The 17,557-nt window shown below is 40.6% G+C and overlaps 1 protein-coding gene across 8 annotated transcripts in view; it reads right to left on the bottom strand.

The window, feature by feature from the left end:
* Positions 1 to 2,625: 2,625 nt before the first annotated feature.
* The window catches only part of HLCS (holocarboxylase synthetase), a 262,571-nt gene continuing 247,639 nt past the window's right edge, over positions 2,626 to 17,557 (bottom strand). For all 8 annotated transcript variants that reach the window (XM_029603467.1, XM_029603468.1, XM_029603469.1 and 5 more), the window contains 3 exons: positions 10,757 to 10,871; positions 5,690 to 5,903; positions 2,626 to 3,591 (listed from right to left, as the gene is read on the bottom strand). In XM_029603467.1, coding sequence (XP_029459327.1) covers positions 3,420 to 3,591; positions 5,690 to 5,903; positions 10,757 to 10,871 — 501 coding nt within the window. In that variant the 3' untranslated portion in view covers positions 2,626 to 3,419. The remainder of the gene's footprint in view (positions 3,592 to 5,689; positions 5,904 to 10,756; positions 10,872 to 17,557) is intronic.

Here is a 17,557-nt window from a genome sequence, read left to right as displayed (position 1 = left end):
GGGGTGCCATGCTATGAAACCAGTTATAAAAACCAATGCCGAGTTTATCGGCATTGGTTTTCATAACGAAGCCAGCCGATTATGAAAACTGATGCCGAGCATATCGGTGTCAGTCTTCAATGCGGCCAGCTGAGTTTGTTTTTTTTAACTTTTAAAAAGAAGTACAGAAAAGCATTTTTTTTCTGCTTTTTTTTTTTTGGATTGGAGTGAATGAGTAATAGCCTCATTCACATGCATTTGCATGTGATGAGCGCTATTCCATTCACTCTGCGTTGGACGTGCAATACAGTGCACTCGGCTGAGTGCACTGTATTGCATCGGCCCTTTAATACTTCGAACAATCTATTTTTTATTTCTTCTTCTTCCTGTTTCCAGCTCAATCAAAACTGAGCTCCATTGGGCTATGGTGCCATGAGCCTTCATTTGCAACTATCCCCCATTCCACCACATTATTTTATATCCTTTTCCACCTTTCTTTAGCCCCAGCATTACAGTGACTGTCACAGGCTGGGGGGTCATGCACCAGGGCACCTTACAGAACACCCTGTAACCATGGGTCCTGTATCCAATCACTAGTGTCACTACTGCATGATGACCATGCCTCCCCCCCCCACTCCCTGAGACTGTGAATGCTTTCTCCACAGCATCCCCAGGCCAGGCTGGAAAGTAGAAGCCAGTGCCAAGAAACCAAGGCATGGGCTTGCACAGAACTACTAGTGAGTCACCAGGCTAGACCCAACCAATCTATTTTATATTCACCTAATATGCTATAATTCAGACAATGATTCCCAGCACACTATGCATTCATTTCTCTGTCTGCCATGCTCTGGAACACACTTAAGATGGAACTGCATATAAAAGTGTTAAACTAGTTATTTCTCGGTTTACCTTAAACTCACAATCCGTAAGTCAGGAGAAGCAGCTTGGCGACACATTAGCAAAATCTAACATGTGTAGCCGGTAACTATATTTAAATTGGTCCTTAAAGAATATTCTTAAAAGCATTTTTTTTTTTTTTTACTAACTGAAGAACATGGAAGTAAAATTGCATTTTTCTCAGATTCGCATTTTAACTCAAATTTGACTAACACTGAGTATGTGGAACAGCTCCTTAGAAGAGATCATTCAAGTCCCCAAAATGGTTTTCCTCCAGTCCAGTTCTGCTAAGAGAAAGAAGAAAATGACTATCCCCAAAGAGCACCACATGTGGTTTTTTCACCTCTGTTCTGTGCCTGCTATGTACCCATCACTGACAGGTTACTGCTGAGGTAGACAGCCAGCTATATGTCCATGGTAGAGCTGAGCAACACCAAGTCCATTTTAGCAACAGAAAAGTAAAATCCTTTTAGTTAGAACTGAATTGTTCCTGGCAATTCTAACTGAAGATCTATACTGAAGATATGCTGTACTTGTGGCTTTGGGGATTGTGTTTTGCTGGTATTTTCTTTTTTTGGTAGTATAGCAGATAGGTCAACGTGAACTTTGAAGTATGCAAATGCCTAGTTTATACCAGAAGGACATCCAGCCTGCAAATCAAACCAATGTGATTTCCAGCTCTGTTCCCTTATCTCTCTTGTAATGAGTGAGACATAAGGATGTCATGGGCTATTCTGACTTAACAGCTGTTAGTTAGAATGGCCCAATTCACCTGTTCTGCATCAAACAAATTCGTTTTATCTGAAGCAAAAAATCAAACCAGTGATAAATGTTACATCCAAGTCAAGCCTGTTTTCTTTCCAGCTCATATCTCAAGACACAGGACCCCTAAGAACAGGTCCATAAAAAGCATTAGGATTCCCACAGGGATTTTCCAGAGGCCTGACATGTCCACACTTCATTAGTTTTCATTTGCAGAAAAGGAAATTAAAAATAGAGTGGATTTTTTTTTTGGTCCACCAAAGAAAAAGCCCAAAACAGCACTGCAGCTTATAAAAAGCATGTTTTTCATTAGGAAGCCCTGAAGGGACTGTGAAAGCTGCACTGTCAAACATGAGAAACTGTTGCTGAGCATCCTGCAGTTTAAGTAACTGCCTGTACTTCCTAGAGATTCTGCAGATATTAAGGCCTACAAAGCTTTGCAGCCCCCCAGGTCTGATGTGCAAAGGTTAAGAGTGTCGTCTATACTTTTCGTTGTTGCTATTCCAGCTTGTATTATCTACAGAGCAGTGCAATCATGGCTCTTAAAATCCTATATATCCTGTAGCTAAATTCTGAAGTTTGAAAAACATGCATGCTAGTATTAGAGAATTGTTAAGAAGATGATCTGAGAAAAAATAAGCATTCTTTAAGTTGGATTCATCTGTAGAGGTTGTTATTACCGGGTATTCAGATTGTAATTGTGTGCTAACCAGGGATTTTTTTTTCAGCTTCATATTTGTTGACTCGATTTTACTCCAATTCCCTTCCTTGGGTCAGAAAGGAAAATCTCGGCCTGTGAAAAAAACTGACGGAAGGTCTGCAACTTTTTTTTTTCTCTCCTTCCTTGGGAATACCCCAAACATAATTACCCAACCGCGGGTAATTCGGGGAAGGTTGTACTCAAGAGGCGTTACCTGTGCAGGCACGGCCACATGAATATCCCAGCAGACTGCACGTCTAGGCAAAAGACAGAATATACCGCAAAGGTTCAGACAAATTCTTTATTAAGTACAAAATTAAAAATAAGAAGCCAAACTCGGAGAGCGCAAACAATGGGACAGAAATCCAGTGGCCACTGACAACTGGTTTGCTCAGTTTTCATCAATAGGCATCCCCGTGTTTGCCAGACAACAGACCAGAAAATAACTAAAATGTTTTTATATCTAGCTCAGTTTTTTTTTTCATGTTACCACCCTTTCCTCTGCTACAGGCATGGGCAATGATTAACGTGAGCTTGGAAAGACCTGAGAAAGAAGAGCCAGGGAGGAGCTGGATTTCTGCTGGTGCTGGCTAGGAGAGGAAACCAGGGCACAATTCTACTTTTTGCAGCTTACAAGGAACATTGCCAGATAGTTTACTCCAATTCTATGGCATGAAGCACAGGTAAAACCGCAGCATGACAGAAGAGCCTGGAAGATGCCGGCTTGGACACAGCGGGTGATGTCCACGAGGGGGTCTGTTGAGGATCAGCACAGTAGTGCTACCCTCAGGTAGTTACTAATGAAGGCTCATGGCTCTGTAACTCAGTAGAGGCCGGTTCAGATTCAGCTGGAAGCCCAAAAGGAGCAGGAAGAAACTGCTAGGCCAAAAAAAGAAATACAGTACTAAACGTTACAAAAATATCAATAATCTGTTAACTCTTTCAGTAAGTGGGCGTTATTTCTAAGGCTTTTCAGAATCACAGGAGAACTTAGAGGAATTTAGTTGCTGATCTACGAGCACACGGCGTAACATGGCCTTCTCAATAGGGAACATCATCTTCCAACAATGAGGCACCAGCACTACCGCTGCTTTGGGATGATCAGGTTCTTTAACATGTCGAAAGAATTGCCATCTGGATGCACCGTGACAATGGCTTGGCCATCTTGATGAACTTGAAGGAAGCCGTTATCATCTAAACCCACTATCCATGCCGGTGGGCCCTCCTCGTTCCAGAGCTGGACTTGTCTGCCACTGTAAATACATACAAAAAGAAAAAAAGCTACCCAAGAGCAATTAGCCAAACAGAAAAGTATCAGTCCAATTACCCAATGGTTATTATTCAGGGTAGATAAATGGAAGACCTGGGTTGGACTCATGGTCGGGTTATTTGGCAGTGGGACTGCTGCTACAAAGGAGTCACAGTCTTTGAGCAATGGGACCATACTGATTCCTAAGGGAAGGCCACTGAGCCGTGTTGGAAGCAGCTGATTAAGCTGCATCCTGCCTCTCTTGGCAGTAAGAAGATCCTTGGGACTTGGCCTGCTGTACGGTCCTCACTTAACTTTCCTTCCACACCTCTATTTATAGATCTTAAATGTATTCATCTAGCTCTCCTGCCATCTCCTTATCAGCAGCACCTTCCCTACATGAGGTCCCCCTCACCTACCTGGAAGTTTAAAAACACCTGTTATATTTAGGATATTTCTTCCTCCCTTCCCCAATGGTTTTACTGGAATAAAAAAAAAAAATCTACAGATTTGTTTCTTATGCAGAATGTATTTGACATGATCTGCTTAGTGCTATCAAGTTCTTTTAGGCTGTAAAAGAATCCGATACGGTTATGGAAGAGAACGATACCCAGGAACACCAGCACACAAAACCATGTATATCTTTTACCTAGAAAAAGTACCATAACAGTGTAACCTCATTGCTAAATGTTGAAAACATGCCACCAAAGGCAAATCAAATGCTGGTAACTCCCTGCTGCTGGAATGGGGAGCTGAGAACGTTATCTGGGAGCTATTCTGAAAATCTTTAACAAGCAAATATGCAAACCACACAAATTAAAACAGTAGCAGAAATACTTTATTGCAGATAAAAACAAACATCAAGATCCCCTTTCTCCGTGGTTTTAACTTAATTAAAAGCTTTTCTAGTACATCCAGAGCTTTGTGAAAGGTGCTGGATGGACAGATCTGGAAATCAAGTGCTTTTCTTACCCTCAGAGCCAGTATAACATGGGCAGCGGCAGTGCAAGCTTCATCACCCTGTGCTTGCACCACGCGCCTCACTATGCTCTGGAGCAGCTCTTCTGGGGGTGAGAGGTTACGTTGGTCTTCGTACCTGCTAATCTTTTGGCTTCTATGCTGAGCCGTTAATGGTGCCAATTTCCAACTATTTATGCTGGTGTGTTGGGTTTTTTAATGTATTTATTTTTAGTAACATGGGCACCTGCCCATTGGGAGCTGGAATGATACAACCAATTCAGTTCACACGAGCCACCAGCTTTCAAATGGCAGTGGTGACCTAGACCTAGAGGTGAAGAGATCTGTATACCTGAGCCCATCCACGGAGCCATCCAGTCCCGACCCTCCCTTTCCCTACCAATGCTACTTTCCCTTTTCATGTTTCGAGTTTGATTTCTTAGGGGTGCATTTCCAAATGGATCTACACAAAGACAGGTAAGCTAGATCCTGGGGGTTAAAATTCCCCTCCACTGAACAGTTCAATCTAGTGAAACTAGGCAGCTTCATTTAGCTGCTCAAAAGTACAGGCATTCTGGGGGGTGGAATTAAATCAGGGAACGCAAGTTAGCTGGCCAAACCTAGGCACAGTTTTAGTGGGCTTAAATCTAGTAGGCTAAACTAAGCCCATTTTCAGTGGCAACTTAGCTGCCTAGGGTGCAGCTGAAATTTAGCCTGCGGTAGCCGGTTAACAGAGCCGGTTATCTTAGCTGCTGTGTCCTATGCTGAAAAGCAGCCCCCTTAATATTTACAATCTTTTAAAGCTCCTCCTCCTCAGTCACGCCTACATCAGGTAGTGGCTGTGTCGATCCTCAGTAGAACCCCATGCAGGCAGCACAGAGAAGCACGTAAAGAAAAACAAACTGCTGAAAAATTGACTCTAAGAGATCAAACAAAACACAGTAATAAAACTTCTAAAAAAAGTATCTACAAATATAAGAAAAAGACTATTCTGTTTCGGTGCTTAATCGGTTATTCAATATACAAGTTTAAATAATATGAGATATAAGACGCCATGGAAAAGTCAAGAAACAAGCATGTTGAAACTGGGAGGAATCTGGCTAGTGCTGGCTTTACGAAACTGGCCAGGAAAGGCAGACACTTACCTATGAACCCAATATTTATAATAAAGGGGAAGGATTCCACTAGGCCCTTTGTCCTGAAATGTGTCTATGAGGTTCTCCAGGACGGTCATTGTCCTAGCGATCAGACAGTCAGTGCTAAGGAGCTCTAGCTTGGTCTGGTTTTTCCTGTTGTATTCCATGATGAGATCATTGATGCAGATAGTAGGATTGCTATTATTCACATTAAATCCACAGCCTAAAGGGTTGAAGGAATTAAATTATCAGTTTCTCTTCAAATGCAAAGAAAGCCATTTTAGCACTTTTTCGTGCCACTTTCAAGTTGCAACCTTTATCACTATATCTTTTGATCTAACTATGTACATCTATCTATATGGATATAAAAGCACCCCGTTAAATAGGACTCTGTTACTAATAAATTATTTCCTTTTATTCCTTCTACTTCCTGCATATCCAACCACTAATCCTCATCTTGATCCCGTGAATGAAATACCCTCAAAGGAGCTGCTTCTACAGCATCTTTGATATCAGCCTCAGGCCTAAGTTGAACATCTGCAATTCTACCCACAGTGGAAATCCCCTGTGCTCCTGGGGATCATTACGACATCTTTAGTTTTTCATACTTTTCACACATTTGGTTCTTATTTCCACTGTGCTAGGCTCATTTCTACTGGAATATTCAATGAGATGCAAAAGCAAATAGAATACGTCATGTGAACTTAGATTTTTAATGGTGAAATGTATTCTTCCTTGATAATTTTCTTTCCTTGAATCCAGTCAGATCAGTCCAGAGAAATGAATTATGCCTACCGACCAGCAAATGGAACAAAGATCAACTGGTTTGCTGATTTCACCCTTTATAGACCACCAACAATTTAAACTCTGTACTACCAGAGGGCTTTCCAGAACAAACAAAAAAAGGGAAGATACAAATCGTAGAACAACTCTGACACTGTGAATACCTGTTCACCAGGAGAAATGTTCAACACTAGCATAAAATACTATAAAAGGGCCAAAAGAAAGGCTGATCTGGCAGTAACAGACTGGTCTAGACTGCATTCAAGGAAAGATAATTATCTTTCATCCAGTCAGACCAGACCAAACAAATGGTTTGTACTCAAGCTACTCCATAAGAGGACAGGGCACTACCAGCCTTGCTTGTTACACCTCCTCAAAAGCAGTGTCCTCTCTAGCATTCATGTCAAGGTGATAATGTCTCAAAAGAGTCTGCAAAATGGACTAAGTTGTTGCTTTACAGATCTCCTGCAGGGACTAGCAACTCTGCCATTAAGTTGCTTGTGCCCTAGTAGAGTGAGCTCTACTCTGCTTGGGTAAGGGTTTACCCTTATCAAAGTAAGCAGCACATATAACCTCCTTAATCCAATGCATAAGAGAGCCCTTGGTAGCATTGTCACCTTTCTTAGCTCCACTGACCACCAAAAAAGATGATCAGATTTAAGAAACTCCTTTGTGACCTTAAGATATCTCAAAAGCACTCTTCTCACATCCAGGGAGTGCAACCTTCTTAAAGGATGATAAGACTACCTGACTTAAATGCCAACACCACTGTTGGTAAGAAGGAAGACACCGTTGAATATTGACTAATTCCTTCAAGATCACCAAAAAGGGTTCTCTGCAGAAAGCTTTATCTCTAAAACCCTTCTAGCCAAAACTACCATCAGGAAGACCACCTTAAGTTGAACAGCTTTATGGAAAGTGACCTAAGAAGCTCAAACTGTGAAACTGCTGACAAGGTCAACACTAGGTTCAGATCCCAAGATGGGATAGGATCCCTCACTGCTGGCCTAATATGTTTGACCCTTCTTAAAAAGTGAGAAACATTTGGATGAGAAGATAAGGGCCTCCCAAACTCCCAGCCTCTATAGCATGCAATGGCTGCAACCGATACCTTCAAGGAATTTAATGCCAAACTTTTAGCCAAGCCCTCCTGCAACAAATCTAAAATAGAAGGAACCAAAGTGCTCCTGGGAATTATGATCCAAAACTCTTCAGATCCAAACAGAGAACAAAGAGGCACTACCTCCAGATAATATCCTCTTGATTAATTGCAACCTCTCAAGATCTCTGTGCTGAATCACTTTCCCAAAATCTCTTTCCTACACCCTCATGAGAACACCAATCCTCCCAACAGGCTCTTCTACCCTCCCGTCCACTGGCTTCAGTCAGACTAATTAATGGACAATATTTTTGTGCATTCAGTTGCAAGACAACCTAAAATATGAACAAGTTACCTCAAACATTTCGCTTGGGATCTTGTCACCCCACCTTCCAGGAAAAAAAATAAAAGCCTGGATGTTTAGTTGGGCCTTCTGTTAGACTCTACAACAGAGATGCATTCCTCTTATACCTGTCCACTGGAAATCTTCCTTATCGAGAATACAAGGTTTAATCACTTCCAGGCTACCTCTATCCAACTGATTCTTAATATCTCTCACAATGCTGGCGTTTAACTTATCACAATATGGATTCCGTAAATCACATAGTACTGAATCCCTCCTCATCTCACTCTTAGACCACACATGCATGGGCCTTGACAAAGGACACTCCTTCCTGCTTGCGCTTCTTGATATCTCCGCAGGGGAGTAGGGAGAGAGAGTGGAAGGGACACTCTTACAGTGACTTTCTAGGGAAATTCTGCATCTCTAAGTAATAACTTTTTTTTGTATTAATTTAAAATGTAATTACTTAAAGACTGTCTTCTTGGTGTTTGGATACTTGCCAGGTTCTTGTGGCCTGGTTTGGCCTCTGTTGGAAACAGGATGCTGGGCTTGATGGACCCTTGGTCTGACCCAGCATGGCAATTTCTTATTTTTCTTATGTCACGTAAATTGTGTTATTTTGACCAATATAAAATATGCAGAATTTTAAGTTTTGGGGGCAGAATTTAAATTCTTTTGCGCAGCATTCCCCCAGGAGTACAGGGGTCTTTATCCACACTTGGGGGGTGTTAACCAAGGCCAATTTGTCCCTTTAAGGCATGACTCCCAGAAGCATTGGTGCATTAGCTTACCAATGCTCCAGGGAGAAGTTAGCTTCAACTCAGTGGGGAAAAAAAAAAAAAGTAAGATTTATTTATTTTATTTATTGAAAAATGTTTATATACTGCTTTTACAATTCAAGGAATTAATCAAAACGGTTCACAACATACATACATAAAAGTAAACTAAATAAAATAAACTAACCTCCATATTTATAAACCAACCAGACAACTTAGATCACTTTCAAAAAACCTCCTAGATATACCCACTATTAAGTTGGCTAGACTTGAATTAACTAGAAAAAGGGCTTTTTCAGTAGCGGGCCCTATACTTTAGAACTCACTCCCCGACTCTCTTAGTCTCATATCTTCCACGCAACAATTTAAGAAAACATTAAAAATGCATCTATTTCAGAAAGCTTATAGTTCACTGATTAATTCTCAAATTTAGTTTCAATTACAACTGCATCATTACTTACTAATATACCTCAGCTGTCTCATTAATGATGGGCCTAATTATTAGTTTTTATTGTGTGTTTTTAATTTTAACTAATTGATGTTGGATTGTAGATGAGTGCATGAATGATAGTCAATACTTTGTAATGAATTCTGTATTTAATCGGTAAACAATGAAAAGAGAATAAGATTGGAGTGACATGAGTCCTACGGGAGGTACCTGAAAGTATCCGAGCAGCTGAATTTTATATTAGTTGCAATGAATAAATAGCCGAGTCGGATAGGCCTAAGTGTAATGCATTGCAATAATCCAAACCTGAAAGTATCAAAGACTGCAAGATTGTACGAAAGTCCTGAAGAAAGAGAAATGGTCGAATTCTTTTCAATAGATGTAGTTTGAAGAAAGATTTTTTTGTAATGTTAGAAATATGATTAGACATTGAAAGATCTGAATTAATTATAATTCCCAGACTACTAGTAAAAGTGCCAATTGGGATAGAGATTCTCTTGAAAATTAAATGAGAGGGAGGTCCTGTAGACGAATTAACAATAGATGAGAGATGTGTAAGTATAGTTTTTGACGGGTTCAATTTTAGACGGTTATGGTCAAGCCAAGAATTTATTGTAGAAAGGTACAATGAGATTAGAGAAAGAGTATCAGGTCAAGAAGTTTTATAAGGGACTAACAGTTGAATGTCATCTGCATAGATTCGAAAATAGACGTTTAATGCTGCAAGGATATGACAAAGAGGGAGTAAGTATATATTAAAAAGTATAGGGGATAATGATGAGCCTTGTGGTACTGCAGAGGAAGATGGATAGAAGTCCGAACAGTGATTGTTAACTTGTATTTGTTGCTATCGATTAATTAAGAAGGATTTTCAGGTAAAATTGTATGCAATTTTAATATTAATAGGGGAGCCCCATTTAAAAAAAACCAGTTGACAAAACTGTTGTCAAAATTTGTCATCTATCATTTTTACCTCCATTTAATAAGATTGGGAGTACAATTCTTAATAGAGCTAACTACAGGTTCTATCTCATGGATAAATCTTTTGCAGAATCCAGGAGTTTCAGAGGCTTGACTCTCTTCCAAAAAAAAAATCAGTGCAACAAACAAAACCATGGATCTACTGCCACCAACTAATCACCACAAACTTGGCAACTCTTCCTGTAAGTTCATGTAAACCTCATCACATATCTTTGCATTTTGTACCTACTTTACTAACTGCAGATGCTCATGTGACAATTTTGATGCTGGTAAAACCAAATATAGACTGGAAACCCGCATCATCGAACATCAATAGCTGCATTAGGAAACATGCAGAATGTATTGCTTTTGGCCCACTATCTGTAGGCACATAGGATTCTATATTTACTATTAACGTAACATGAAAATTATGAATTCTACGGTTAATTAAAAAATAAAGCTTTAGACAAAAATCATATCTAACCTGTGTTCCTATTACTTATCATTCCTATATCATCACTAGAATTGTATAATTCTATATAGATACACATAAGAAAGTCCCTACTCCATGGAGCTTACAATCTTCAGTGATTACTATACAACAGCTATCAACGCTGATGCTTCTGAATTATACAGTATATGTTATTTAAAAAGAAAATATGCTCACCAATTAGTACATGAAATGTTCGTCCAGTCAGTGTAGAACTCACCAAAACACCACCAAGCTTCATGAGGTCACTGTAGTAAATATCATTTGGCCACTTCACTCTCATGTCTATACCCTACAAAAAAAAAAAAAAAAATTAGAAAAATAACAAATTATGGATGTAAATTATTATTGACTTTGCTGACAGTCTGTTTTGTTTGTCATCCTCAAGGGGAGAGGGAGGTCAGGACAATTGTTTGTCCTAATACTTTCTGATTTTCCTTCTGTTTTATCAGTACTGGCAACTTCCAGTTCTTATCGGAATTTATCCCAGTTCTATACTCCTTCCTCTCTTGCAATTAGTTTTAGTCGTAGGTGCCATAAGTAGGGAATCTTATTTTAAGGTAAGTTAGAGAAACAACAGAAATTTCAAGCTAAAAGTACAAGAATCTGGTACCACCAGCTTTATGAAATAAATCAAGGCTGATTCTGCCATTTATTTTTATTTAGATGTTTAATATACCGTCATTCCATGTGAGAATCACTAGATCACATTCATATTTATACTATGTGTTACAAAGGTAGACATACCAGAATGAAAACCGGACAACATTCATAGGGGCCGATGCAATACAGTGCACTCAGCCAAGCGCACCTTATAACTCGCAGTCCGAAGCTAATGAATCCCCTAATGCAACAAGGGGATTAGCGCCTATTCAATGTGTGTCCAACATAGAGTGAGTCTAATAGCGCTAATCACATGCAAATGCGTGTGATCGAGGCTATTAGCATTCACGCCAGATGTAGGCGTACTGCCTCCTACTTAATATCGTTGTGATATTAAGTAGGAGGAAAAACTAACTTAAAGAAAGTTAAAAAATAGAAAAAAAAAAACACCCACTGGTAGTTGAGTGCAGGAAACAGAAGCTCAAATGACAAGCGTCTGTTTTCTGAAGATAAACTCGGCACCTGTTTTCCTAACCGGTGGATGGCCGATCGGGTTCTCGTTAGCAAAGAGGCGCTACGGGTGAGCAAGCAACCCTAACGCCTCCTTACTAACACGACCCCCTAATTTAAATATTGCATGGCGCCCCCTTGGGGGCTGACTGTTCAGCACCCACTTTCTGCGCATATTTATTACATCGGCCCCATAGTTGTAGGAAGTGTTACACTGGCAGACATACAGAACAAAATAGAACTGGGGTTTATGGGGTTTAGAGGAAATGGTCTTGGTTAACTGGAGGTTTATGTCAAGCTGTAAGCATTTTTGAATATCTATGTTCTCAAGTTTCTTTCAAATTTCTTTTTGTCTGACATTGTTTGTAGCTCTTCTAGCATAGGGTTCCATAGTTTTGGGCCACCAATTGATATAACTCTATCTCTAGTTTGCGTTAGATGAGAATTTCTTTTTGCAGGGATTTCTGGGAGGCCTTTGTTTTGTGATCTTAGATTTTGTGGGGGATTGTGTGTTTTAAATGATATTCCCATCAGATCATTGTTGTTAGGGTTAATATTATTGTAAAATATCATTAGAACTTTATAATATATTCTTGATTGAATAGGTAGCCAGTGTAATGCCATCTAGTTTTAGTGTTAACCCTCAGAATAAAAACAAAAATTAAGCCTGGAACAAATAAGGTTAAAAAAATAATCAAAACCTGAAAATAAGTTTAAGATAAACTTAACTGTGGCATTTTAAAGAAAAGACGATTTGCCTTATCCTTGTTGCTTATGTAGGGCCACACTGGAATTGCTACGACGGTGTGGCCTTATAGAAGAGTCATGCACAAGGAGGATGAGTGGAATGTATGTCTGCCACTGCACCCCCACATGAGGCTGCTCCCATAGTCTGATCCTCCTGGTATAAAAGCACGTGCTCCCTAGTGGATTCTGCTTTTTGGAAGCAAGGAGCTTTTCTGTTTAGTTCCAGTTAATTATAAAAGGTAAGGCCCTTGAGCCTTAGGTAAGGAGCCCTAGAAGAAGTAAGGAGGTTTTTAATCTTAAACTCACACCCAGTGATTAACAGATTTACTCCAAAGTAATTTCTAAGTACCTTTTCTGAAAAACAGATTTGTTTTGGAAGGAAGTTTCCAGCTACCCTTCCTCCCCAGTTGGAGTAAGAGAGGAGCTGTATTTTTTCAGCTGTGATTTCCCTTATCCAAGGGATCAAATCACTCAACCAGCATCATCACCTACTCATGGTGGAGGTGCCTATCTGATACAAAGGGAAGGAAGAGAGGTAACAGTGGAGAATTCCAGGAGGAGCTATGGATCCCAGGTATTTCAAGGGAAACCCATAAGGGAAAGGGAGTATACATAGTCCAAGTGGCCCAGGGAAGCTTCTTATTCAGGTCAAGGATAAGGAAAGGATCACGGTTTTACCTAGACACATGTACAGGTTTCTAGTTTTCAGACTGGCAGAAAATGCCATTTTTCATGTTTTAACCATTTCTTCTGTAAAATTATGTAGGAACACCAGTATTGTGCCTAGCTTCATTACTGGCATATATTAAACTTACAATTAACTAATACCTAGAGCCCAAGAGGAGATCAAAGTTCCGTGCTGGGCTCCATCCGATGATGTCACCCATGTGTGAGGACTGACATCCTGCTTGTCCTAGAATTGCTTAGAAACAATGACAGAACTAAATGGTTACTGTTACCACTCAAGGGGATCAAAGGCGGTGAAAGGCATTAAATCAGCCAAGGAGGAGTTATTGCACATGCCCTGGATTTACTGCAGTCATCAGTAGACAACTGCCAGTAGGAAGAGGACCTGTGGCGTGATGCTCTCAGCATCACTCTACATGGCATGCAAAAAACACTGAGAAAACATGAGAAAGAAGAATAGTAGGGTTGCTGTTTTGCTATGGGGTCAAATGGAAATAGTGAGCTGAGGAAGCAGGCACTGTACTGGATATCCCACAGCCACAGTAAGAATCGTGATACCAGCGTTGGGGCCTGTGACACTGGACAACCGCGATTGCTAGTAGCATGATCCAGAATGGGAGACAGCCAACGCGTGTTGCATTATGAACGCACAGAAAATCTTATTTGCAACGCCGGGTGAGGAAATTCTGGCAAGCCACCAGGAGACCCACCCAACTCCTCAATGGGTACAAGCATGGCTAGGAGTGGAAGGCGCTGCAGTCCAGGTGAATTTTGAATACAGAGAGACTGTTATGTGCATCAATGCTGGATTCCTGGGGTGCTCCAGTGTGAAGTCTGCCAAGGGAGGTTATTTGTTAAGGAGTTACTGGAGGAAATGTTACCTCCCAATGTATTTGCTGTCATCCATGAGGGTGAACAGACTAGCTTACTGGCTCTGACATGTTTCCCTCTGAAAGCTGTTACCTCATCAGGCAGTAGTACCTGCAAAAAACATGGGTGCAAACAAGCAGGTTTAAAGAGTTTATGGATTCCAGAGCTCCAGAATCTCACAGAGGAACACCACCAGTCAAAATGCCAACGGAGGTTTCCTTGAGTAGGGAAGCTGAATCCAAGTCTCCCTATCGACCTGCACTCACTTTGGGAGTGGAAGGTACATTTCATTGGTTGCCATGTTTTGTTATCCGACTTACATCTCATGGAGAGACTAGGCCTGAGCCTCATTGAGAGGTGAAGTCTGTCTGTACCATCAGCATCTAGCACCAGATCATCAGAACGTTTTGGTAGAGGCAATCACCTATCCCAGTTGCAATACCTCTATCAAGACCTGGTAGGGGTTGCATTAAAATGGCACAGATTTATGTTACTGAAATGGAGAAATTGGGGACATCTGCCCTGGTGCTGTCACAATGGATAATAGGTCTGAAGAATTGGGACCCTATGGCCAGCTTTCTGGAATTCACAGGAATGGCGGCAAGTCCGAGTCCACATAAGATGCTTAGCTTACTCGCGCCTGTGCCTCAAACATACAAAGACTACTTTGATTTGGCTTGATAGCCTGAGTATGCCTCTCATCGGGAATCAACGAAGGGAACATAGCTTATCCAGAAGTTCCAGATGACCATTTCCTTCAGTAAGGCAAAAGGGATTTTTCTTTGCATGAAGCTCTATAGGGCAATGGAGCAATTTCTCTTGTTTAGCAGAGGTTGATTTCTCCATTTCTTTGCCCGAAGACTGGAAAAACAGACACCGAGTCCCGAGGACCCAACTGAAGACTCACCCTTGACCAGACTGTCCCAAACAGACAGAACTGTAGCAAGAAGAGTGCATCAATTGTTTGGAGCTCATTACCTATATGCGCCTTTGCACACCATGGACTATGCACAAAGACAAGGGGATGAATGGCTCAGAGAACATATTGAGGAACAACTTTTCAAGGACTTCATGTATGCAGAAGTCACTAAAAAACCATCCTATGTTTCAGAACATAGTGGATTTTTGTTGCAAACAGATGAAATATGAGAAAAACATACATGAGTATTTTGTCATGTATGTCTTTGCCCAATGGAGCTCAAAGATACAATCAAGAATAAAAGATCTTCCCTGATGGGACCATCATGAGGAAGCCACCTTCTGCCTATTATTGGGCCTATTAGTAGATTTCCTTTCCAGAAGGACTGGATAATGTGTTGGCCTTGGACTTTACACTCAGAGATTTTGTCTGCTTTTTCTGTGTTTTGTTTTGTGAGTGCAGTTTGTGTTCTCCCCCCAGGTTCCAGTCCATGGAGTAGCGACTAATACCAAGAAAAAATTCTACCAGTAAAACCTCCTCAATGTACAAAGCACAAACTCATCTGGGTATCAGGAGATCTTCATACACAGAACTGGCATTTGAGCTAACAGCCAGCTTATGATATCGGTAACACCAACATAATCATCAGTCTTCAGTTACAAGGTTTAACAATTTTTTTTAATTTGGTGCATTCCAGGGCGGTGCTGAGTTAGACAAATGAATTAGCCAGCTAAGTTATTTGGTTAAATTTAGTCATGCCAGAGTTAGGTAAAAAGTTATCTGGGAATGTGCTCCTAAATAACTTTAGTTTTAACTGGCTATATTGAAAAAAAATATAGCCTGGTATGAGGCGAAGGAGGTTTTGAAGGAAAAAAAAAAAAAAAGACTGCAGGCCTACTGGCCTTAACATGTCTCACTTCTCCCTCATTCCAAATGCTTGACTCTGCCAAGCCAAGCCAAGCCTTCAGCAACCCCTCCAAACACAAACCACCTCCATCTAATAGGCCAGTCCTGGCTCTTTCCTTGCCATGCTCCCAGGTCCCACTGAAATGTTTTTTAACACATTATAATATCCAGGTTTCCCCCACATTCTTCTGGTACCTTAATTTCCTTTAATCTTAAGCCTGGATGTCAGTAGCGCCCTACTGTGACCCGGGCCTGATGCTTCTGCTGTTACTAGATAGCTAGCACTTCTAGGAAGCCATGCTGGAAGTGTATGCTGCCCAGGGACAGCAGAAGCGACGGACCTGGGTCACAGTGGGCTGCTACTGCAATCAGGCAGACGATTAAAGGCAATTAAGGTACTGGGAAGGTAGGAGGGTAAGGGTTGAGTGGGGGAGACCCTGGAGCTTACAGTTTTAAAAATAATTTGATGGGACCTGGGAGAGGGAGTGAATAGAGACTAGGACTGGTCCTGGTGCTATTAGATGGCAGTGGAGTTTTTTTGGGAGGTGGGGATGGGAGGAGGGGCTGCAGGCGAGGCCCAATAGGGCAAAGCATTTCAACTTCAGGTGGGAGAGAGGAGAGGGCCGGTAGGACTGCAATCTCCTCCCCCACCCCCCCCAAAAGCCTCACTTCACCACTTAACTGACTATATTCTTTTGAATATAGCTGGTTAAGACTAAACCTATCTATAGCCAGATATTGGGCCCGTAATATCCAAATACATACATAAAAATATACAGTAAATTAAAACTTAAATACAACAGCACATACCCTTATGCATTTAAATATTAAAACAAACAAAACAAAAATCAATTCAAATAATCAATTAAATAATAAGATCACAAATAAGAGTCTGCATCAAGATCCCATGAAATTAAAAGCCAGGGTTAAAAAAACATGCCTTGCTATGCTTATATTAGGTAGCATAACTGGGCAGTCAAATCTCTCTTGAAATTGAATTACAATGAGAAAGGCCCAAAAAAGAAAAAGTCTTTTTACGAACCTTCATTAGTTTTACTTCTCTGAGTGATGGAGTTTCTAAGCACCTGCCTTAAACAGATTGTAAATAGTTGATCAGTTAAATACTTTGGTTCCAGTCCAGGTAACTAATTAAATACCAAATTATTAAAATTAACCATAAAGACTATGGGTAACTAATAGTAGTCTCTGGGTTTGAAGCTTACTGATCATATTTCACCTGGGCTGAAACTTCTCCATTAATCGAGAATATAGCAGTCCATAATCTTATGAATCTGCATTTTATTTAGGCTGGCATATAAAGCATTACAGTAATCTACATGGTTAGACACCATAGCGCGAATACGAGTTGCCAAATTCTCTTTAGATAAGCAAGGATGAATATTATAAATTTCTCTCAAACAACTTCAGGTCACTCTTGAATTTCACTCACAAATTTCTGAAGTAGAATCTAACAATACCCAAAACCCAGGCTTCTTCTTGTTGATAAATATTCTTGTTGATAAATATTTAATGTCTATAGAGTCCATGTCAATTACTGCTTCTTCTGAGGTTCTTTAAACCCTAGAGTGACTGAGTAAGTGAGTGACTGATCCAAGGGCCCTGGATTCAAGTCTTGGACCAGACACCTACAAATTAAACTGGTAAGGGAAGTTGGCACCATGGAAAAAGTGATCTCAGCTCTTGGAGAGGAATATGTACCAGTTACTACAAAACCT

This window comes from Rhinatrema bivittatum, chromosome 5 (genome assembly GCF_901001135.1).
Source record: "Rhinatrema bivittatum chromosome 5, aRhiBiv1.1, whole genome shotgun sequence".
Lineage (NCBI taxonomy): Eukaryota > Metazoa > Chordata > Amphibia > Gymnophiona > Rhinatrematidae > Rhinatrema > Rhinatrema bivittatum.
This window is presented reverse-complemented; position numbering and strand designations above follow the sequence as displayed.